Below are 25,827 nucleotides of genomic sequence, written 5' to 3' on the forward strand. Positions count from 1 at the left end.
GCTCGAAGTCCTCTTAGAAGTGTCCTTAACTTGTAAATTTCAAACTGCGACTTTCCCATAAAGTTGTACGGTGCACGTGTCTGTGTTTCCTCACTGCACCCGTCCTCTGTGGGCTCCCTGTGTCACTCCTCTGGGTGGATCCTTGGGGTCCCAGCGATTCTATGTGCTCTAGCCACTGTCTCTAGTTAAGTCGTTGTTATACCATTTTTTTAATACATGGCTCGGTCTTCCCTTAGAGCCCGCTGTGTGTTGTGCTATTAACAAATGTTCTATTGATTCAGTATTATGTGCTTTGTGCCCTAGTCTTGTGTAGAGACTAGTAGAGAGTGTTGTATTAATAAATGCATATTTTTATATAAACACTTTGTGGTTCTCCTTTCGGTTAGTCATTTCGGAAGTGATATTCTGGTAAAACAAGCTGCTTTACATTCCTTCAAGATTAAGCCTGAAGGCTGCTCTCCATAGCTACCACTAGGATAGCTTTCAGTAAAGGTTATCTTTGACCTCATACATCATAAGGGTCATGTGGACTGATACAAGGTGCCCACTATAATTATCTACCTTCTCACAATGGAGTCCACAAACTTTACATAAAGATGGTCAAAATTGGAAAATGTATATTTTTTATTTTATTTGAACATCTTTGTATTTTCCTTATACTATTAACAATGTCTAGTGTTCTTTAAATTATTAGGTATTTTTTTTACCATTGCATTAATCTTCAGAGTCCTTGAGCTTCGTTTTGTAGGTAAAAGGAGTAAAGCTTTATTTGCAAACATCAGTCCCCCAACATTAGAATATCTTCTTGTAAAGAGACCATGTGTGGATTTAGCGTGTTCAAAAATAGGTTAAATAGAGTATGGGCAGAACACAAACCATGGTGAGACAGAATGAGGTATTCAATGGTGATAGAGAGTAAGGCAGTCCAAGATGACAGAGAATGAGGAAGTCAACTCCCCTGTCCTGTCAAAAAAGAATAAGGTAGTGTTTTTTTCGATGAAACAATCTGAGTGAGGAAGCTATTGCTTACTTGCTTATTTTATACTTCAGCAATTCTTTCTAAAGTGTAGCACATCAGAGCAAGTGTAAAACCATGCGCAAGTTGACCCAAATAAGATAAAGTTTTTCTTATTCAGTGAAGTATTGTAGTACTTTTAGGCAAAGGAGCATATATACAGATCAAAGGAAATATAGCCTTCTTTAAAGTTCTTCTAGGTCTAGGCATCATAAATGGTACCCATTATAACAACAGCTTACCTACGGGTATAAATGGGATGTCTAATTAAGAGGTTGGTTGTTAGTTTGTAGATTTTGCCATGACTCCTATTTTGTTAATACAAGCAACTACTACAACTGACCCAGTCTGAGGGATACATAGCAGAATACCTTTGTTTCATACGTATTTGCTTCCAATGATTTATTTAAACAAGAGTGGTACTCGGGCACATCTGACAGCCCCAATCAGTGCTTGAAAGTACAAAGTACCATTGCTTAGTGACTGATTATATGTATGAAAGTTACTCAGATCATAAGATGCAGTATAGGATAAGTGCAAGGTCATAGAAGGTCTCAGACGTGGAGAATTGTCACAGCCAATTAGCTAAACGTGGTTACAGAACATGTATGTATGGTTGAAAGTCATTGTTTTCTCTTTCTGATGGAACCAGTACTTTTTGTGAAGGAGACCTGTGTCATAAGTCTTGTAACAAGTGCTCTACACAATTTCAATGTGGCTCACCAACATATTAGCAGATGTTAGTTGACTGAGATACCATCAAAGTTGGACTTTTTTTAACATGGGTGGCCACAGCACTACTAATGATTGTTTGCAGCAGATTAAGTAGTAATGAGATTTACTGAGTTGGAAGGTGTTAAGGTATGTAAGGGGGGAGTTATTGGGAAGGAAGTCCTAAGGGTTGATGGTCGCTGACAACAAGGTTTTGAACTTGGAGAAGGTAAGAGTTAGGAAATGGAAAGTGAACCAATGTTTGACAACTGTGGTATAGTTAGGGATTTTGAATTGGAGGACGAACAAGACTGTTGAGGCAAGAAAAGCAATCCGTGTGTTGTCTGCCTTTGGCTGAAATGGGAAACCAAAGGTGGACATACTGTTGTCAAGGGAGGTGGTGTACAGGGAAAATTGAGAAAAGTTCCCAGCACTGAACTTCGAGGCATGCTAACAGGATGGATTGTTGATTAAAGGTTAGGACACCAACATATGAAGAATGAGAAGTCAGATAGATAGGAAAAGAACAATCTAGTGGTTTATAGATGATGTCTGGGAAAGTAAGTGTTGCAAAAAAGGTTGAGTGGGATTTCAAACACTGCAGAGACATCAAAAAGAATAGCAGTAGGGGAAAACAGACATTGTGCATAGAGGTGAATAAGTTTGAGACGTGAGTATTGGTTGTTTCCGTGTAGTGAAGGTATTGAAAGCCTGATTGCCTTGGATTAAATAGGATGAAAGAGGAAAGCCATTGGCTAATTGAACACTAATCTCTGAAGGGTTTTGGCAAAGGGAAGTTTGCATACTGGGATGTTTTTCAAAGTGCAATTGGGGCTAACTGTGGATTTTATTATGGCAAAGCTAGTACTTCCAAAGATGTAAAGACTGTGGGTCGTATCCAGAGATGAGGGAGTCATCCAAGCAAGGACAAGACTGTTCAAAATAAAAAATAAAATGATAAGGCTAGAAGTTTTGTTAGAAGACAGGTGCATTGGAGGGCAGAGCACAAACTATGATGGTGAATTGGAGCATGAAGATCAAGTCTATGAGAAAGGTAGAGAGAAAATGAACAGTTTATAGTAGAAGGGGTCGAAGTTCAGTGTTGAGGGTAGATAAATATGTGAAAATAATTCTAATGCTTTTTCCAACGGTATACTCTTTAAAGGAGCTGGCCACTAATTTACTGGTAGTAAAGCTCTATAGATTTTGTTGTAGGGGTGTGCAAACATTTCTACTCCTAATTGTACTTATATCTTAAAACACTATGAAAAATATGTGAGGATCAAGAATTTGGATTTTTGTGTGAAAAACGGGATTTATTTTGAATGCAAATGTAATTTGTATTAAGCACTTGTGCACAAAATGCTTGAAAGTTACTGGTGCAGGGTGGTTTACAAGTACTCATAGAAAAAGCTAAGCAAGGTATGCACTCCCATACAAAATGCGCACCAGTTGCTGGTGCCAGCTAACACTCGTGAGACAGAATTACAGAAATGTTTAGTTATTAGAAAAACAGTAAACTTAGCAAGTGACAGGCAGGCCAATAATTGGTAACTTCACAATACTAATCTCGCTTAATAAAAACTTTCGACACAGCAAGTTTTATGGTGGTATGTAGAAGACTGAGTATAGAGCTGGATTGTGTGGGCTAGTTTTTGAAGGTGTAGATTAAGAGTGGATATTAGGTATTGGCAGCATCAATTCAGTAGTTAGTTCTATGTGGGTCATGAATATTGAGCCAGGTATATAGTAATGCCATAATATCATACCAATAACGTCCGTGACAAAATTTCAACTGATAACTATGTATAACTTTTCAGTCTAACTCCACATATGTGTACCTTGTTTATATATATTTTCAAGGTACGTAGGTGTGGAGTTAAGAATAATACATTTATACTTACGTATATGCACCCACATTAGGATATTTTCATCCTAGATATTTGGCTATGAGATTAAGGTATAACAATATTCTTTATTCTTTATTCCTTCCCCTGTCTGCCGGGAAAACACTTATGTCCTCCTTGGTGTTATCCAAGGTGGACTACTGTAATGGGCTTCTGTTGAATGCCCAAGAACAGGTCTTTAAGAAATTACAAATGGTGCAGAATGCTGCTGCACGAATCCTGACCAAAACTCCTAAGTTTGCGCCCATTTCCCACATTATCTACCAACTTCATTGGCTTCCAGTGAAAAAAAGAACCAAATTTAAGGCATTGTGCATTATTTACAAGGCGTTGAACAACCAAGGACCTGACTTTTTTAGGGAATCACTGCTGGTTTATGTCCCTAAGAGAGCTTTAAGATCTGCCTCATCTGCATCCCTTTGTATTCAACGGGTTAGAACAGTTACATGGGGAGACAGACGCTTCTTGGTAGCTGCCTCGAGGCTCTGGAATACCTTGCCCCATCAAATAAAATTCAGCCCGTCACTGATGATCTTTAGAAAGCAAGTGAAGACCTGGCTATTCAGTCAATAAATGTAAAGGAGTTGCCTCTTGTCTGCCTCTCTGTCAGTCTAGCGCCGAGACACCATTCGTGGTATTTGTTTGCGCTCTATAAGTTTAAAAATAAATAAATAAATATTCCTGACTCCAACCAGTAAATCCTCTGAAAGCCTGTTGGTAGATATCAAAATATTTTTGAATTAGATACTTTCTCCAGCTTTGCAATGTGTGTATGTGGTTATGTATTTATGGATAAATGTCTTGGATGGTGATATGTCGGCTGGCAGTTCAGGTTGCAAAGTTTAAAACTGCACAGTGTTTTAACAAATATGTCAGTGGCTTAAGTCAGGGAGTCAGGTCACTATAAAATTGGCACATGTGGAATTGTTTCATGTGGAATTTTGATATGTGGTTGAGAGGTGGTAGGATGCTTACAGAAGATGCGATGTGAGCCATTGGTTAACAAATTTTTTATTTATTCATTTATAAAGTGCATCCTTACCCAGGTGCTTCATGGTCCTAAGTAAGCTAGCAAGGTGAAATAATGATGTGGTTCAATGATTCATAGTTTACTGTGTGATTGACTGAGTAGATAATGTGTGTTGGAAAGGGAGTAATCAGATAGAAGATTGGTGGATAAGTTGGCCTGCCTGCATGTCTTCAAATTGAAATCAACTCAAAGGCTATCATGTGGTGTCCCTCAGGGATTCATCCTTAGCCCAGCGCTGTTTAACCTTTTTATCTCTCCATTGACCTCCTGAATCAAAAAATGTGTTTGTTCTAAGAAGTTGTATAGAGATTACACCCAAATAGGGTGTCAGTAGCAGGAGCACCACAGCTATCAACAACTTACATGATTGCATGCAAGGTGTATTGCAGCGGATGGGTAAAAATGCTCTGAATTGAATGGAGATAAAACCAAACTCATTTGTTTCGGTCCATGAGCACTTACATATTCTCCAAACTGGTAGTCGAGTGAGCTAGGGGAACTTCCCATACCAATCCCAGTGGGGAAAAACCTAGGTTTTTTCACTGACAAAGATCTACACCTGAACAAGCAAGTAGAGGAGGTTGTAGTTGCCTGCGGTCACCAGCCTAAACTGATACAAAAGCTTTAGACATTTTTCTCTCACCAGATGCTTATCCCAGTAGTCAAGGTCTTAATTCTATTTCACTGGACTACTGTCATGTGCTATATCTATTGTTCTAAAGAGGGTCTGACTATCAAAAAGTAGAACAGCGAAGCTTGCCACTCAGGAACAGTTTAAGTTTAATTAAACAATAACGGTCATGAATAGTAGCCACATCTCTTACAGTTGGGTTCTGAAATTTAGCTTGCCTTAGGTACATGGCATGCTTTATGCTGTAAAGTGAGTGCAATAAAGTGAAGCTCATCCGCTTTTGGACAGGAAATACTGGTACAGTGGGCCATAAATTACAAGTTCGATGCTTGATCCCAACCTGATAGAAGGAGGCATAAATATCAACTGGAGTTCACATTTTGAGTTGATCCAGTTGACGGGGTGTGTTGTGTGTGTGTGTGTGTATGTAATCCATTGTGAATGATCCCAACCTGATTGAAGGGGCCTTAAACACCAACTAGAGGTCAAATTCTAAGGTGGGCCAGATGGCCGGGTGTTATATCTGGTCATTGTTTAGGCTTTTTTTGATGAATGCATCTGGCAGGTTGATCTGGTACCATGTCCTTAGTCTAAATGCAGGCCCTCTACTGAGAATTTATTTGTGTTTATGAGTGTGTGCATCCAACTTGTTTCTTAGGCATTACATCCTTTTGCCATATGTGATTTACTGCTGCAATCTTCCAGGTGTGTTTTGAGGCTGGTCAATATCTGGTGTTTCCAGCACAGTAAGCGCTAGAGGTCCTCTGCGTTATGTTGATGTCATAAAGGGTGACTCTGAAACCTGAACTAGGGATTTATTGTGAATTTGGGTAACGCAGGCAACAGTTTCTCTGTGGTACGCTGGACTCCTAAAAGCAGGATACTTTTATAAATCGATGTGATGCTAACATTCCCCCTGTAGTTGATTAATCAACTACTGCCCTGGCTGTTTGTGTCCATGTCTTCTGTGTAGGGTTCCCTGTTTCTGGCGTGTCGTGAGCATGGTTCCCTAGGCTTTGTATATTCAAGCCAGATGTGTTTTTCCTATTTTCAGAGTAGCCTTATTCACACACGCCCATATTAGTAGTAGGGTACAACACAGCAAGAGCAAGATTATAACCACTGGTAACAATGCCTGGCATAGGCCTGCAATCCACCTTGCTACCCAAGCAAACCAACTGATGAACAATTCTGTGTTTGGGGCACCTCTTTCTTCAACCGTGACCAGCTGTAGGTTGTTCAGGGAGTGGATGGTGATTAACAGCATGCCATTGTCCAGGTCATTCATGGGGATGAAGATGCAGCACGCTGTACCTGTCTTGATGCCTACACCCCTTCCATTGCGATCAGTAAGTCCAACATATATGAATGATACAACAGCATGGCTTGGGTGGCGCACTTTTCTTCTTTGATTAAGCTGAGGTCATCTTCAGTGGTGTTCATCATTTTCAGCAGTTCCCACCTGGTGGCCTGCAGCCACCAGGTGTTGGCCTTGCTTTGCATGGTGAAGAAGGAGATTGACCCTCCTACATCTATTTGTGCATGTCCTTGAATCTGTCCTAACCAAAGTACATGGCTGACCCTCTTTTTTGTACTTGATGTAATAGCGCTGTGCCTCTGTTAATGGGGTGGTGATGCAGTGCGAAAAGATCCTTTCCGGGTATGACCAAGGTGGTTGTGTGGAGGGTTACCAGTGAGCAGACAACTCTCCAGTCTGGGACAAGCTGGTTGTAGGCATGCTAGCTGCATTGCCAGTATTAGTCCATCAATGTGAAGGTGCCCCACTGCACATCATTATTATAGGTTATACTCATGCAATTGCTGTTCAGCCCAATGATTATCATCCCCTTCCACCTAACACACAAGGAATACATTGGAAGTTTTCTGACTACTATGGGTTTCTCTTTCCCCTCTATCCCGGTGTACCCTCCTGCCTCTGAGTTCCAGGTGGCTTGGCATTGCATCTGTAGGTTGTAATTCAACCTGCTCCATGGGGCCCTTTGTTACTTCCGTTCCCCAAACTGATGGCCCTGAAGGTGAAATGAACTTTGGGTTTCCACTTGTTCATAAATACTGCTCCAGTTATACTAAGGGATAGCTTTGGTCCACGGGTTTGTACTTCTATGGACAAGTTATTGCACTGGGCTGTGGGCTTGGTAACCTCCAAGAAACCCTTGTGAGGGCTGGGTTTAGGCCCTGTGTTCCAATACAGTGTCTGGCCCTTTTTCTTGAGCTTGTCTGGCTTGGACCGGATCTCATCCTGCTGTGTAAGGATGTAAAGAACCTCAGTATGATGTCATACTTGGTTAGGTTTAATATGACCAACCGTGGTGTTATAGTGTTAAGCTAGAGCTTGGCTCTTATTTGGCATAAGTACAAGTGCATGAGGCATAGGTGTTTGCTGGGTGGTACCTCCGGTGACAGGTATAGTCTATCTATGCTTATTGCATGGGGGTTTCAATGAGCAAACATAGCAGGAGTTGGTAGGTATTTGCCTCCCCACTGAGGTCATGTGCTGATTCCAGGTATTGTGTAGTAGTGCACTGTGTAATGAATGTGGATTGATGTTGTTGAGTGTGGTGAAGTTGTATGGTAATTGTGTTGGATTGCGGAACTCACTCCGTACTTGGTGACCAGGGCTGAAACTTGACCTGTTCCAGTATGGTGCTGAAAAAATATCAAAGCCCATTGGGTAAAAGACAATACATAGATGCAGTTTTCTGTCGGGTATGAATGAGTCAGCGTAAAGTTCAGGGGAAGCCCTACGGGCACTGCTGTCCCCAAATGGTTCATAGTTCATGTTTGAAAAGTCTGTGATGGTGACTCCGTTGGTGGTGGTGGTGGTGCAGTGATGGGTCCAAGTGAATTTCCGAGAGTTGTATCCATGACCCTTTCCCTTTGACCTTGACAGCTGTAGGAGTTGAAAAGATGAATTTGAAGGTAGCTTCGAACTTGCTGTCTCACCACCTGTGATGGAAGTTGCAAATTAGGATTTGGGCTGCGGGATGATGTAGGATAAGTCAACAGATATATCTATATATATAATTACGTAGGACCTCAGAGCTGTACTATGCGCTTAGTTTGGTTCTGCTCTGAGGTATCAGTGTCCAAATCGACCTACCAGTGACTAGCTGATGCGGGGATCAAGTGGTGGTATCTGCTTGGGGTGTTCCTTAAAGCAAACAGGGCTAGGGGGAAATAATGCAGCCATTTTACTAATGGTGGTGCAGTTTGCTGAGTTTGTTTTTTAGCCGGCCGTTGAGGTGATTCACTATATCATTGCTTTGGGAATGGTATGCCGAGACCAGCTTGTAGGTGAGGCCCATCAGGGTATAGATGTTTTTGAAAATGTTGTTCATGAAATATCACCTGTTGTCTGATCGGATGACCTCTGGTATTCCCCCACCTGGGTATGACTTTTCGAACCAGAAAGGTAGCTTTGATTTTAGCATCGCAGTGTGTGCAGGAGCCTGCTTCCATCCACTGGAAAAGGGGCAGACCACCTTAATTAGATATCGGATCGGTACAAGGCACTTCTACTATCATGGTGATGAAATCTATGAGTAGTACCTGGAATGGCCCAAAAGGTCTTGGGATAGATAGGGTTATGACCTTCAGTGTGAGTTTAGATTAATGCAACTGACAAACTGTGTACTCATTTAGATACACAGAAATTATTTCTGCTGTTTGGGGGATTTTCCAGTTTAGCTGTAGTTTAGCTAGTATGCTTTCTTTAGAAGTGTGTGCCGGGAGGTGGAACTGATTCAGGGCTGTGTAGAATAGGCTTTGGGGCATGACGGGTCTCCCTGTAAAATCATGGGGTTCTGGTACCACAGGGAACTCTGGAATCACTACATCATTTAGGGGGTGTAGTTCCTGTACTAGGCGCCAAGTTCCCTTCTTTGCCTTCTTCACGGGGTGTATGGGGTTATTGCAGGGTAACACCCCCCACTGAGTGCTCCCTGATTGATGAAGGCCTCATTGTGGGGTATTTATCTGCTTCCTTGGACAGAGGGGTCTGTTTCACTCTGAGGAAGATGACTCCTGAGTGTGATCCTAACTGGTTCGGTGGTGTGGATGAGCCACACGTCATGTGGACCAGTTGCTCATAGCTGTGGGGGTACCTGTGTGAAGTCTTCATCCCTGAAGCATATAGCTGTGGTGACAGGCACTAGGGTCCTACGCTGCAGTTCGACTCTCATGTCTATGTGATCTTTAAAGACTATTGTTGAGGCTTCTGGTTACTCAGCAAATAGTTATTCGTCTGATATATCCAGTACGTTAAGATCTGGGTCTAGGAAAATTACGCAACAGAGGCCATCAAAACCCCGTAAGTTGTTCTGATCTCCAGTGCCTGTCACTAGTTCCTCTTCCTCAGGCTTCCACACTTGGTGCCATTCCCTATGGAATAAGAATTCCTTGGGCAGCTGTTCTTGTCTCCCTAATAGTGTTGGGGAGTTGCCAATGAGGGGCAGGACTGCCTTGGAAAATGTGGGCTGGTCTGTTGGTTAAGCACAGACTGTATCACCCTTAGCAAAGTTGGGTCCTAGGGTCATAAGTTGTAAGGGGAAGACCCTGGGGATTAAGCAAGTCATGGCTCATCCCCATTATTTATCACCACTATTCCAAACATACCAAACATGGCCACACTATCCCTTTCATATCAGAAATTCCCATTGAACACATATATCAGGGATTTCCCAGTGCAAATCTATGAGAGGAGCAGCTTTGCAGCAGTGAGAAACCAAATAGTCTGTTTGTCACTACCAGGACATGCCACAAAACAAAGGCACATGTCCTACCTTTTACCTACACAGCACACTGCCCATAGGGTTACCTAGGGCCTACATTAGGGGTGACCTGTATGTAGTAAAAGAAGAGTTTCAGACTTGGCAAACACTTTAAATGTCACGTCACTGTGGCAGTAAACAGCGCACGCAAGCCCTGCATCGGCAGAGGCCTCAGACAAGTTTGAAAGGCTCCTTCTGTGGGTGACGAAAGCGGCGGTGCAGGCCCATTAGTAGCATTTAATTACAGGCCCTGGTTATATAGGATACCACTGAACAAGGGACTGACTGAGTAAATTAAATATGCCAAACAGGTGTAGACCAATCTTACCAAGTTTACAGGAGAGAACACGTGCACTTTAGCACTGATCAGCAGTTGTAAAGTTCCCAGAGTCATAAAAACCAACAAAAACAGGACAGACAAAATGCAGGAGAAAGGTTCAGTGAGGATCAGATGACCTTGCCTCTTGATCTCCTCAACTGTCCTATGTCTCAGGGATTAGGACATACATGGTTTTCTGCTTCGTGGTGCTCCAAGGCTGGCGACTAGCCTCGCATTGTCCAAATCCTTATCCCTTTGCTCTCTGTGCCTGGCCTCACTTCTTTCATCCTTCCAGAGTGTGGGTAGTTCTCCTCTCCCCCCTGAGTCTCCTAGCTACATCCCTACATTCGAATCTACCTTGGTCATAGGTCTTTCTGTGCTCCCCCACTGGGTGTTGCTTCTTCTGTTACTTGTATGCCCCCTGAGTCTCATCCTTCGCTTTATGAGCTCCGGAGAGTTAGAGCTTCCTTGGTTGCCTGAGCTTGCGGGATCGCTATCTATGACAGTTAAAAATCTACCAGATAGCCACCCTGCCTCATCTGACCCTGGAGAGACTGAGGTCTGGCTCCGCTGTGGTGTGCTGCGAGTTTGTTTCCTATATGGAGTGGCCTTGGACTGGCACAGGCCTTGGCTATGTCGAGTAGTTAGGGGTGAGGGTGATTGAGATCCCCCTTTGTCCATGACAACTAGACTGGCGCAGTATCCACGTTTAGTGGGTGGCTCTTCTACTATGGGGGATTGTAGTACTCCAAGGCTGGTGTTACAGGGGTAACTACACACTTGTCAATGCATGGAGGAGGAGGTGCTGAAGCCTTGACACTGGGCTGAGCTGTGGGATTCTTTACTATTCTTTCCTTGAACATAGTCCAGAGGTGAAGGGTTGCCGTACTCCTTTCCATCTTATGTCCTTTATGTTTGGTAATTATGTGTGTTTTGGTATGTTCTATTATTTTGGGGTTGAATGCCCCCTCCTTAGACTATGAGTATGTGTGTGTTTTGGTTTGCAAGTGCCACTCTGGACAATGTTTACAAATTGTTTGCCTTTTCATTGGGGAAGGCTCCCTGCATGTGCTCCGGAGAAGTATACAGTGTTTTGGCTTGAGCGGCGTGAGTTTGACCCTGGCTGGTGGTGGTGTGGGCATGAAGTGGTGCTGTGATGGTCTGAATTGGCAGGGCTTGGAGTGATCAGGCCCACAGGGGCATGTTTTGTCGGTAGCTAGCGACTTAAAACATATATGGAGAAAGGCAGTTCACTTTCCAACCTGAGGCAATAAAATGGCAATCAAGCAAACGTTTTACATACATGAAAAACATTTCAGAGACACTAAAACCTTTTTTTTGCTTCACATTAGTGATAACAGTAGGAAGAGGCTGATGGAAAGGAGAGGTATATGAAAGAGAGAAAATGGAAAGGGTAGAATTCAGAGTAGCAGGATTCGGTAACACATATTTATCGTAAGTCACAAAGAGGAAAAAACAGTTACACATGCACAAGGGAGAGCATCTATGTGGAATGCAGAAGACAATCTTTAAAAGGGTGAGGTGCCCACGAAAGAAGGGGAGCATGAGGACAGAAAGTAAGCAAATTAGCAGGACTCGTGAAGTAACCTTCACGGAATCACATGCACAGAAGAGATCTTAGAAAATCCGAGGTGGCCACCTGTGATGAAAAGGAAATTGGGAACATGAAGTCAGTATGCACACGAGAACAGAGAGTGCACTTAGGACATGAATTCACATATGGACCACCCCACAGAGAATAGCAAGCAGAGAAGAAAATTCGCATTTTGAGAGCGGCGCGTACAGTATAACAAAATCAAATTATGAGCATGTACTCAAAATGCGCAAGAGAGCAGAGAGTGTGTGTATTGATCAGAATTCACATATAAAGCACCCCTAAAGAGTAACGCCACACAAAATGCGCTTTTTGAGAGTGAGATGAGCAATGAGACAACAATCAAATAATGAGAAAGTAGTCAATATGCACAGGAGAGCAGAGAGTGTGTGTATTGACCAGAATTCACATGTGGAGCATCCCCATAGAATAATGTGCACACAAAAAAAATCACATTTTGAGAGCAAGGTGCACAGTGAGACAACAATCAAATTTTGAGCAGGTAGTCAATACGCCAAAGAGTGCAGAGAGTGTGCTTATTGCCCAGAATTCCCATGTGGAGCACCCCCAAAGAATCACACGTGCACAAAAAAATGTTTGTTTTCTGATTGAGCTGAACAGAGACAACAATCGGATTATGAGCAAGTAGTCAATAAGCACAAGAGAGCAGACAGTGCGCGTATTGACCGGAATTGACATGCAGAGCACCCCCAAAAAATAATATGCGCACAAGAAAATGAGCGTTTTGAGAGCAGGTTGAACAGTGTAACCATCTGTAGAGTATGTGTTATGTCAGCTGGGGTGCGCCCTTTAAGAGTGCATGCATGGGTATGATGGGCAGCTGGCCCATAAGAAAAGAGGTCTACAAAGGTTGGGGTGTGCACAGCAATATTAACAGCTGCTTAAAATAACCTCAAAAGCGAGCCATAACGTCAATGCGATCCTCTTAAGCAGGGTCCTCTTGACCACAAACAATGAGAATGCGCTTCGGCAGCATGGGCACCTGTCCTTCAGGCAACAATAATGAGGACAATATCAATGCGTTCCTGCAGCGCAGGCTTCCCTCACTCAGACAACACTCATACCTCGTTCATACGGCATGCATGTACATAATTACCTTAACTCAAGGACACACTTGTCATACATCCCCTCCTGAGCTCTTCTAGAGCTAGGCCTAGTCTCCTAGATACACAGTCCCTGGTTCGAATTGAAAATGGTTTACTAAGTTTTTCTTTTTCTCACAATGCTCCTTTTAGATACAGATGGTGCTAAGTAACCCTCCTGCACTAATTTCACGGTTAACTAAAAAAATATAAGGTTGAGACTCACATACCTCTAGGTCACTCTGATCAAGAGTGCTGGGGGAAACTATTTTCACACTTAAATTACCTCAAGGCAAAACTGATCAGGAGTGCTGGCTGAATCCACTAATATGCTTAAAGTACCTCCACGCCATCGGGAGTGCGGGTGAATAATCCACAATAAATAATAATACAAAAAGTACCTCCCGGCTACTCATATCTTTGAGGGCTGGGTGAATCTATTTTTACGCTTACCGCTTCTTTTTGCTACGCTATGCTGTTTGTATTACTTAGAAAGGAAAAGCTGATAGCAGTGTCTTACCCTTTCTGATGGCCACCAGTGGAGGGATCCAACCTGTCAATGGTCGGGATTCTTGCACTAAAGCAAGGTGCCTAACGCACCTTTTCTTCAGAAATGCATGCAAAGTTACCTCGGACAATGGGATCCTCCTGTTCCCAGGCTGCAGCTCCTATCTGGCTCAATAAATGTTGTAAGCAGGTTCTGACTATCAAAAAGGAGAACATTGAGGCTTGGCATTAAGGAACCGTTTAAGTTTAATTAAATAATAATGTTCAGGATTAGCAGCCACGTCTCTTACAGTTGCGTGCTGAAATTAAACTTGCATTAGGATCATGGTATGCTTTATACTGTACATCAAGTGCAATAAATAGAATCTCATTCCCTTTTGCGCAGAAAATACTGGTACAGTGGGCCATAAATTACTAATTAGATGCTTGATCCCAACCTGATAGAAAGGGTTATAAATCCCAACTGGAGGTCACATTCGTAGGTGATCCAGGTGCTGGGTGTGTTGTGTATATGTAATCCAGGCTGCTTGATCTCAACCTGATAGAAGGGGCCATAAATAACAACTGGATGTCACAGTCTGAGGTGGTTCATGTGGCCCCGTGTTGTGTGTGTGTGTGTGTGTGTAATCAAGGGTGACGCTTACTACTGGGCATTGTTTTGGCTTATCTAATAAATTCAACTGCTGGGTTGGTGTAGTATTGTGTCCTTAGGCCAAATGCAGGCCCTCTGCTGAGCATTTGTTTGTGTTTAAGAGTGTGTGCACCTGACTCATTTCTTAGGAATTACATACTTGGGCCATATGTGATTTACTACTGCAATCTTCCAGGTGTGTTTTGAGGCTGTTCCATATCTGGTGATTCCATCACAGGAAGAATTAGGGGTGGACAAAGGGCAGATGTGTGCTATGTTGATCTGATAAAGGGTGACCCTTAAACTGTAACAAGGGTTTTATTGTGAATTTGAGCAGCACAGGCAGCACTTGCTCTGTGGTGTGCTAGACTGCAAAAAGAGGGATCTTTATATAAATTGATCCAATGCTAACATTAAGGGGGTCATTAGGATCTCGGGCGGATCGCCACCACCCGCATGGCGGTGGTGATCCACCCGAGATCCGTCCCCGCCCGCCACCCATTTCCGGACCTCGGCGGACGGAAACACCGTCTGCCGATTTTCCGCCCGGTCAACAAGTTGACCGGGCAGAAAAGAGTTTAGTATGGTGGTGGTGTCTGTTAGACACCGCCAGCCATATTACTACGGGGCGGAAACATGCCTTTCTGTGACGGCATTGCCGCCAAGGAAAGGCATGCAGGATTTGCTTGCGGGGCCCGTTGCAGGTCCCCAGGGACTCTGGGGGGTGGAGGGGGCACATGGGGGGTACCTATGGTACCCCCTGCATTTCAATAGACAACGTGGCAGGCACCGTGCGGTGCCTGTCACATTGTGCATTGGAATGCGTGATATGCTTTTTTAGCATTGCAGTGGGCGGTGCTGAATGTTAAATATGCGGGATGCGCCTACCACTGTGGCGGGCGCATCCTAATTACCATCACTGGACCCCCGCCCTTATGGCGGGCGGTCCCTCTTCACGTCGGCATGGCTGGCAGACTTTCCTAATGAGCCCCTAAGTCTTTCTAAAAAGGCTTTGTCCAGACTTCAACAGGTAGAGAACTGGGCCGCTAAGTTCATCACTAATAAAATGAAGTTTGAGTTAACATCAGCAGCTCTGAAAGAACTGCATAAGTGTCCTATAAACCAGATAATTTTGTTTAAAACAGCTTGTCTAGCTCATAGAACTATTAAAGAAATGGCCCTATTAGTATCTCTGAAAAACGTATGGTGTATGTTCCAAATAGAGCCTTACAATCTGAAACAGTCTGCCTACTCTCATTGCCAAGAATTAAAAGTATGAGGAACAGCATAGGATTTTTTTTCTTTCCTGGCTTTGGGGGTATGGAATATCCTGCCTATGTATTTTAGAACGGAATCTACCCATTAGATCTTCCCTAGAGGTTTGAAAACCTGGCTCTTCAGTTAGCTCTAATTTTCTACTAGCTCTCTTATTTAGCCTTGCTTTGCAAATATTACTCATCATCGTCGTCTGTTAGGGCTTGAAGCACAATTTGTACTTTTTTTACATTAGATACAGTAGAAAAGGCGTGTACTTTTAAGAAAATGTGTGGTGTCACATAGTAGAGGAGTAGTTTTGCAGGCCACATGTTTTGTTTTCACCATCAACTACTCACAATTAAAAGCACAGTTGGCAAAGAAGGATTTTTGGAGTGGTTATTAATTTTCGATTTGCTCTAATATCCTGTTATCTTTTCCTTTGCAGGATAGATTTAGAAGAGGAACATATCATTAATAAAATGCCTTAAGCACTGCTAAATCTTCATGTATGTCAGCTGTTCATACTGTGCACTCTCTCATCTTTTGTTAATGGGGAGTGATTATATTGAAACTAATACTTGCTTCAAATAACTTACAAGGGACACTCAAAATTAAATTGCAGGCCTGGTACAATACATGCATATCCTTTCAATCATGTGCCTTTAGTAAAACTGAAATAATCCTATGTATTAAATTATGTACAATTATGTATGGTTTTCAGAGATGACATAAGGGTGATATGAGTGACAGATCATGGTCACACACATATTTTTTCCATTTCCAATAACATCAGCTAGTTTTAAACCAAATCTTCTGAGGTGAAAGACATCGCCACCCAGTTCTTAAGTCCAATGTATAAAGTAACAAAGCAGGCAGACTTAATTGATTTATTCGAGCGCCAAGGACCTGTCTCACACTTTTCTCATGAAATTCATTTAAATGTAATTATGTTTCGCTGCTGGGTTCCCAAGAGTGTGCTCTTTCTGTCTTTCAATTTACACTGCATGCAATCCCCCAATCTCTGAGGTCTAAATAAATTTAAAAAAAGGATCTGTCTGTCTTCTGCTCTCCTCTGGCAAGTAATTATATACATATACATATAGCCGAACATACTTTTGCTCTCTGGTACTGATATAACAGTGCCTGGGTGTTATTTTTAAGTTTAACATAACAAGTCTGATTACAACAAGTAACTGTGTGAGTGGCAGGTTTACGCCTGTAATATTGGCAACCATACAGTTCTGTGGCTTCATGAGCATCTCATAAGTTATGTACATATATCAAAATTAATCTATTGCATTTACCCTGAACATATTTTCTGTTGTGCAGTCTGAAAATTCATAAATAATTATCACTGACCTTTACAGCCATTCATATTCAGTGTTCCTTTGAATAAGTTTTACCAGACTGATATGCTGTTTTTTGGCCAATTTGGATATAAATTGACAATGTAATCAACCCTATTGCAGAATAAGCAAGAGTGTACACACTCCTTAAACATATACCTGATCCATTTGCCCACCCATATGCTATCCTCTCTTATCTCCCTAAAGTGTTTCGGATAGCATGCGATTAGGCTTGCATTAATTATGAAAATGGACATCTGTTACAAGGAAGCCATTCTGGATAGTGAAAATGTATACTTAAAAGCAAGGGGAAACTTGAAAAAATGCATTGGAAGATTAACTTCTTGAATGATCACGGATAGTAAGTATGGCACAATATATATTACAAGGCATCCGCTAGCATGTACCAATTAATGTGGAAGGGAGGCCTAAATTATAGCTGAATAAGGTCAGGCCGGAGCTTGAAATGTGTGATACACTTTCAAAAATATGCTGTAAACTAAGCCTGAAGAAAAATATTATATGATAGGCAAGCAGAAATGATTTAGAATCACTGTAAAGCAAACTGTTGAATAGTTACTACAATTTTGTCTCTCGGTGGCTCACAAGAATGCTATCTGGGGTTATAGCTGCCTATCAGGTTCCTATGATTCAGGCAAGGCTGAACACCAGACTGAGAGCTAAATTGTGTCTAGATCAGCTTTGGATGAGTGATTCAGTTCTCAGGCTTGTGGGAGGAGCTGAAGTAGAATGTATGAGGCACATTTAATATAGAGGTCGAGTTTAGATGAGCCTCTCACTCATATTCTCAAATGGCTTTAGACCAAGAGAAGACTCTGTACTTAGGAGAACAGTACGATGTACCTTTGAAGAAATGATTTTAGCAAATTGATGTAAGCACAGCATTGCAAGAAGTGCTTTTTGTGAGCAAACAACACAGGACACAATTTAGAGTTTGGTGGGGAGGGCACTGCATTGCAAAGGTGACAGAGTACCCTCTCTGCAAAACTGTAGGTTCTCCTTCCTCATTTTGACTCAGGTGAATCTGCAGTATGGTGTCGGAGGAGACTACTCTGGCTCCGTCATTGAAGTATACCTCCAACAGCCTGGCAGAATAAGGGCCTTCAGAGGTTTTGCCGTTTCTCTGCCTGTTCTATTTAGAGTGGATGAGCAAATGGTAACTTTTCACTTTCAGACACCGCCAGATAAAACCTGGCAGTAAGGGGCAGTGAGAACTGCAAAATAACCCCCATGCCATGAGGGAAAACTCCCATTGTGAGGAGGTCACTGTTTTTCTTTTACTTTTCAAAAATTAAATCCCACTTTGGGATTTTGTTTTTGAAAAATAAAAAAACAAAGTTTGCCAGACAGCCCCATCTTGTTGATGGAGCCTTCCGTCAAAGTTTCACTGCATTGGCAGGAACTGATGTGATGGCGATTCCTGGATGTGAGAAGTTGGCCTGATGTATGATGTCCACAATTCTGTGGGCACCTTGTATCAGTCCAAACAATCCCTTATGGTGGTGGTTGTAAGTCAACCTTATAGACAAGCTATCCTAGGGGTAGCATAGACCTAAGCAGTCTTAGGCTTAACTCAAGAGGGCATGTGAAGCCAGCTGTTTTACCATATGCAGACATGTAATATCAAATTAAACGGACACCACACAAGTTATATATTATAAAAATATATGTATTTATTACTAGAATAATCCTCTGTACTCTTTATGAGTGCCGAGGCACAAGCGTTTAAACAAAAGCACAGTTAAACATACACAAGTTGCACAATTATGGATAGGGCCGGTGGCCACTCAAACCATATACTAAATAAGTGGTATAAGTATCACTTTACGAACAATGGTAAGACCTAGTGCCTTGGGAATCGCTGGGACTACACTGGACTAACAGCAGTTAGGACGGGAGTAGCCCGCGGGATTTGGGTGCAGCGCTAAAAGCACACGCATGCACCAATGCAAAGTCAATGGTGCGTAAAAGTTACAAAGTTACTGTTTTAGAAGTCTTCCGACTAGACTAGAACTTAGCCACTTAAAACTAGGACACTAGAGGTGTAAACCACTACAGGAGCACTGGCGTTCAATCGTTACCTCTCCCGCAGGAAGCGGGTGCATAGGTGCCAAAGTATGTCGGGTTTTGTTGTGGCGTTCTATGGAGCCTGGAGATGAAGATGCTGCAGGCGGCCAGGAGAGAAGAGTCCAGTTGGATCCAAGGGTGGATCGAAGATGTAGAGTACCTGAAAGCAGAGGGGACAGAGTCTGGGTCACTTGGCAGTGACCAGGATGGAACCAGGAAGGAACCAGGCAATGTTGGGCACCATCAGGTGGTTGTTGAGAAGCTTATCTCCGCTGCCACGTGGACTCTGGGGCACCGAGGATAACCAGGAGTGAATCACGAGCTGTCCCACAAAGGCTCTCACTGTCGGCGGTGTTGGCTTCCAGATTGGAGTTAACAGGCCTTGGCAAATGCAACCCATGCAGGATTTGAAGATCGCTTCTTACTCGGACCAGCAAGGTCAGAGAGGTTGCTCCTTTTCAGGGGAGTGAGGACCAGTCTGGGGAAACCAGACTAGCAGAGTAGTTTTAAAGGTTCATCGGTACTGGGGCCACTAGCCAACGGGCAAATGACCAGACCAACATGTCAAGCAGGAAAATGCAAAAGGGCCCCACGCAGCACTCGGTGAGTGTGGAGGGGTTATCTTCAGTGCAAGAGCTGCTCGAGGCTGGGGCTTCTCAAACCCCAATGCACAGCTTCGAGGGTGCCTCGGGAGCTGCACAGTCAGCACTTTGCAGTCTTTTCAAGATGGCTGGCTACACGCTTCAGGTCACCTCCACGGATCTCAGATTCGCTGGGACTGTGGATCAGGCTGTTAGAAGTCAGGAAAGCTGGGTCTTGTGGATCTCTGTCACTCGAGTTCTGGCAAGAACTGCAACAAAGCAAACCATTGGGCGCTGGATGGTGCCTGTTTGCAAGGGGTGGTCACTCCTTGACCACAAGGTAGATTCTTCACTCTTCCACGTTGAGTGGGATGTCGAAGGGTCCAGAGTTCTGTATCAAAGTTTCAGTCAGGATAATCTAATGCTCATGGGCACAGCTCCTACCTTTATTCCAAATCAAAGGGCTGGATTACCTGCTAGGACCCTCCTATGGGTGGAACCAGGGAAGGGGGTGGTTACACCCCTTTCCCTTTGTCCAGTTTCGCGCCAAAGCTGGGGCTGGAGTGTCCCAGGACCGGTTTGACTGGATTTTGCATGGGACACCTTGTGTGCCCCAGGCAGTGTCTAGTTTCATTCAGCCCTCCCTACCCCAATCCACTATCTCCTGTCTGGGGTGGTGTAACACCTCCCTGTGACAGGAAACCTTTTTTCCAAGCCTCCACTGCCAAGTTTCGGTCAGCAGCAGGAGGCCAGACTTGTGTCTGTGGCAGCAGCGTCCATTTTGTGATGCTGAGGCTCTGGTTAGTTTTAACCACATTTACTGTTACCTACATGTCTTAGCCCTCTATAAGGGTGGAATGCTACCCCCGTCGCCAGAACTGGCGAGGGGGTAGTATTCCAAAATGTATGACACCTTACATGACATGTTTTGATAAAGCCAAACCAAAGTTAGCAATAACCGCGAGGATTATGATGCACTTAAGAGTATATGGTATGGCAATATCCCAGAACAGCTATAAGGAAATGGTTTCGAAAGCTGCAGACAGGCTCAGCTCATGCTAGAGCACCATCTCACATAAAACCAAGCACTCTGCCTCCAGGATTGTTAAGTCCTGCCATAGGAGTGACTTATAGGTATATATGTGTCCAGATATAGGTTTAGATATAGGTAATATATATAAGCTAGGGGTGATTACACGACCTTGCCCCAGCTGAGTGATCAGCCAGTTGTGTCAGTTTGGATGGCCAGCCAGGGGTGGCAAAAGCTATGCTGCAGCCCCTGGTAGGCCTTGGATGCACCTATGCCCTGGGTACCTATAGTACACTGTACAGGGGCTCATAAGGTGACCCAATCCAATTAGTTATGCACCTAGGGTACATGGAGTCCATTTTAAAGAGAGAGCAGATAGCCTGGGACCCTGATTAGCAGGATCCCAGGCCAACTAAGTCGAAAACCAGCTAAACACAAGGCGAAAAATCTGGGGTAACCATAGTCAGGTATCCACCTTCCTACACTGGTAATACAAGAAATGTCCACTGGGTCTTTGGACATCTCTAAAGTTAGTGGGTGGATTACCCTTGTCAGAGAAGGAGTAAAGTAATTTGTCATGGCAACGATACAACCTCCATCCACCAAAGTCTTAATCAGGCACATAGTTTTTCTGCAAAGATCTTCAGTGTATGTAAGTAAACCTTTTTATTTCTGTATCTTTTTGTATATTCTTATACCCTTTGCACATTTGCCTTTCTGTTCCAGAGGGTTTTAGCTTTTATTTCTTTTCTTATTTTTATTGCATCTTTAAACAAAACTGGGACACTAAAGGTTTGTTTTTTCATCCAGATGTGTTAACATGGCTGACAATAAATAAAAATTGGCACTAGCATTATATGGAAAAGCCCCATCTGGCACCAAACAAGCGAAGTGAATCATGGCAAGGGGTAGGCAGACTTTGGCAACAGTCCCACCACATTAATACCTTCCCAAAAATACAATAAACAACATCTTATAATCATGAGGTCAAACACGCGTTTCAAGATCAATGCTCACACAAGCTCTCCAGGTCACTCACATGATCCTGATATACAATGAGGTAGTTAGGCCAATGGGGCTGAGCATCTTTTGTGAGTGGTCGTTTAGAGTGCTTAATATTTTTGGATGAAGGAGACGACATCTAGAATAGCCTCAAGGAAACAATTTAATCGCCAACTTGTAAGCCGAAGGACAGTCCATGTTCAATTTACATCTTTTTTGTGACAGTGACCGTCTGGGACAAGGTCAGGGACTTGGGCAAAGACTGGTGACTGGGTAGAAAATGAAGCAGAAAAGGGAGTACAGCACTGCCCAGGATAACACAGGAAGTCAGAGGAGAAAAGGGATTCAAAGGGGGAGCCTGCACAAAGGAACACAATGGGTACGACTCAGAAAGGACAGGCACTCATGAGGCGGTTCAGCATTCAGAATCACTACACCGAGGCCGGATGTGTAATACACTTATATATAAAACAACAGTAACAATAAAGGGAATGTGGGATAAAGCACTCAGGAGCTCCACACGGTAATACTGAAGCTCAATAAGTTCCTCACGCACAATTGCTGTTACAGATACTGACTACAAATACCCACATATAGGACATGCATGCAAAGGCAGGGTTTGTGGAGCTGATACCTCTAGTGATTTTATAAATGTAACTCAAAGACAATTCCCACAGTGAACAAGAAACACCACCTAGGTAGTCAGCTGTGCCTACGGATCCTGACAATCAAACAGGAGCCCCCAGGGCAGTAACAGCAAGGGGGAAGAACTAACCACAAGCACAATACACAAGCAGCTAGCTAGTGCTTAACAGGAAAGGACGAAATCACATGGCACACTTGGCAGAAAGCAAGTAACAAATATACAAGGTAATAGAAGCAAGACAGTAGAAGAGAAAGACAGCAAACTAGGAACTGGGACCAAGAAAATGGGAAGAAAGGCAGGGACTGGAAATGGATGTGCAAAAGGGGAGGCTACAAGGGTATACTAGCAGAGTGCTGGTTCAGGAAACAAGAATACAAAGTAGCACTGAAGGCAGTGCTGGAAAAGTAACTAGAATTGAACAAAAGCTCTGGAGTCAAGTTAGCACTGCAGGAAGTGCTACTTCAAGAACAAGGGAAACTTCTGCAGGTCAGGAACAAAGAATGCTATGGCTCAGGAGTCAAGGTAGCACTGCAGGCAGTACTAGTTCAGGAACTAGGAATGCTAAGGCTCAGAGAACAAAGATATCAAAAGCTCTGGAAAACACTGGAAACAAGGCTATTAAAAGCTCAGGAAACACTGGAAACAAGGGTCATTCTCACCGGTACACATCTACAATTACAATGACCAGCCTTGGCCTGAAGGGAGCTGGGGCTTAAAAGAGTAATCACATGCATCAGGTGTGAGCAGGCTAGCAGCAGCCAGCCACAGGTGAGCTGAATTCCTCCACCCATCCTTGACCTGCAGGGCTGGAGACAAAGCAGCGAGCAGGGAATTCTAAGTAACAGAGTGTCAAACATTTGCAGTCTGGCTTCAAGCATGAGCAGACTGACTTTCAGTAAACCGGGAATGGATTGGTAATGGATTGGTAATGGATAGTGACCAAATGGATGGAAGCCATGATATGCATGCAGGGGAGTATCTGAAAGCTTATTAGAACACTGGAAAGTGACACTATGCACTCCTCTGGTGGTGGGGCACGAGAGTGCGGGGAGCGAATCGTGACATTTTCCTAGATCACCATAGGATGACCAGCACTGCCGCTTAGAGGCAGAAATGTCAACCATGACACGTAATGTACTACAATTACTGGATCATTTACTCATTCGGAAGTTGTGTTAGAACTACCCAGTGAAATATGTTGCTTCTATCTTTTGCTTCAGAGTGAGCATCATATAATTTATGCTCACCAGCTGCAGCAGGCATCTGTCACCTCTAACATACGCATCCTTTGATAGAGTCAGACAGGGGAAACATCCTTTACAACGAAACTTTTACCACGCAGTGCTGTTACAACGCAAGTATTACAACGAAAACCTTTACAACGCATTACACTGGGGGGACGCTCTAGGATAGGAAATAGTTTTAATTTACTATCCAGCACCTTCCCTAGTGTCCACGGGGACTGGATTTGGAATTGTAAATTAAATGATTCACTATCCAGCACCCCCAAGTGTAATGCGTTGTAAAGGTTTGCGTTGTAATACTTGCGTTGTAACAGCATGCGTGGTAAAAGCATGCGTTTGTAACGTCATACATCCGTCTGACAGTCATCTCCCATGTCTTCAGGATATTCTCCGCTCTCTTGACTGCTGGTTTGATACTCTATCCATCACTAGCATATTCACTTTAATTATCAATGTGATTCACGCATTCTTCTGTGCGCTCACAAGCATATGTAGTGTTTCTCCTAAGTGTAGCATAGTTATGCTTCATTCGTATCCTGTTAAAGACATCTTGTCGCAGAGGCAATTGTAGGCAGCAGACCGCATTTTCTCTGTTTAAAATCCTCACACTGGCTTTGTCCTAGAGCTGGAAGGGAGTGGGCTGGAGAGATCATGAGATTTCCAATCCCTGGCTCGGAATTAGTGTAATTATACCAGCATAGCACGAAGCAGCGCGTGGTATTATTTTCAAAGATAGCATCATCCCGGTTTGAAGGCTTCCAGAGGGGAGTTTAAGCTGCATTATGTGACAAAGACTGAGCTGGGTTGCGGGAGATAGAGCACCGCTGGATGCCAGCACTTTCTCTCTATGCAGAAAGGGAATTAAAATTACCACACAGTTTGAAATCGCCTTTCTGAAAGGGCTTATGGCAAGTCACACGCCGCTTTGCAGTTCCATTTCACAGCCCTGCCGGCACAGGTAACAAAAGAGTGACAGGAAACTGTTCAAAGTGTAGTTGTCTCGGAAACAAACAATTCTGCAATGCGCGCTTTCCTTTTTTTTATTTTTGATATGATGGGTTAATGAGGCACTGGGGCACGTGCATGGAGAAAGTAACCGTTGATGCTTTAATGCGCGCCGTGCTCCTTCAGGGCCAGGCTCAGCACGAGATGAAACAACGCCTCCCTCCCCTCCCTGCCGCTGCTCATCTTCTCTGTGGCGCGAGACTCACACGCTTCTCCTTTCTCTCCCCAGGTGTCCATTGATGAACGCATCCGACAGTTGCACGAGGCCCACAGGGATTTTGGCCCAACATCACAGCACTTCCTATCGAGTAAGCACGTTTTACCTTTCATTGCCTAACATGAATGCCACCGCTACTCTTACTCGTTTAATTGCAGAAAAAGATGTGAGAGCAAAGCGCAGCTCTGCGCTCAGCTGGCATAAAGAGGCTGTCAAGTAACCCCAGTTTCATTTATACGGAAAACTAGTTTTCTTTTAGGGCTTTTTGTTGTTATTTTTAACCAGCGATACAAGATTCAGGGGCTGGTTGTGAACATAGATGAAAATCTAACATTAGCGTGAAATGACTCTTTACATTGGCCCCATGGGACAAACATTAGCAAAGCAAATAGAACTCGTATTATACAAGATACACCCGGCACTCCAAACATTAAGTGTTCATTTATTAATATATAGTTTAAGCAGATTTGTTGAACAGTTTTGTTACTTTTTCACAGGTAACATAGATACGAGGAGAAGTCATTCATGTTCAATCATTTATTGACTTATTAACATCAATTTGCAATTGCAGTTTTTTTCCCAAACAAAACTTTTCATACAAGGACTGAACACTTTAGATCGTGGCGTTTCCCAGTCCTGAGCAGTACATCAATTTTCAGTGAAATGACAACAGCCAATTTTCGGAGAAAAACACCTCAGCCGACACTTTTTTCGTCACCATCGTGACTTTTTCAAGGCTGTGGAAATAGTAATAAAAAACATATGTTAGATTAACATTTCCTGAATGATGTGTGATTTAGCTACCCAACCTACACCAAAAGTGTTTAGGAAGTGCCTGAAGTTAACAAGTTGAAAAAGAAGGTTTGTGGCGGTGTATGTACACAAAGTAGTATCAATAGTAAATGAAAGAATTCGGCAACTAGATAGTAACCCAGTAATCCGTAAGAAATTAAAAGATATTAGAAGTTAATGTGTATGGCATGCAGATATAGTGAACCCAGGTAAACCCAAAGTTTCACATGTTTAGCTTAGGGTTGTCAATTAAGAGTATAAGAGGAGTGTAGTGACCTGGGTCAGGGGCACTAGGAACCTGCACTCGACCAAGGGGAGTGGACAGAGTCCGGACACCACTTCCGGTCAGGGAGTGGGGCA

At 43.3% G+C, this 25,827-nt stretch overlaps 1 protein-coding gene across 8 annotated transcripts in view; it reads left to right on the forward strand.

Annotated features, from left to right (window-relative positions):
• DMD (dystrophin) overlaps positions 1 to 25,827 on the forward strand; it is a 6,826,337-nt gene that overhangs the window by 5,860,847 nt on the left and 939,663 nt on the right. For all 8 annotated transcript variants that reach the window (XM_078657819.1, XM_078657824.1, XM_078657821.1 and 5 more), the window contains one exon: positions 24,688 to 24,766. In XM_078657819.1, coding sequence (XP_078513945.1) covers positions 24,688 to 24,766 — 79 coding nt within the window. The remainder of the gene's footprint in view (positions 1 to 24,687; positions 24,767 to 25,827) is intronic.

The sequence above is a fragment of the Lissotriton helveticus genome, chromosome 8 (assembly GCF_964261635.1).
Source record: "Lissotriton helveticus chromosome 8, aLisHel1.1, whole genome shotgun sequence".
Classification (NCBI taxonomy): domain Eukaryota; kingdom Metazoa; phylum Chordata; class Amphibia; order Caudata; family Salamandridae; genus Lissotriton; species Lissotriton helveticus.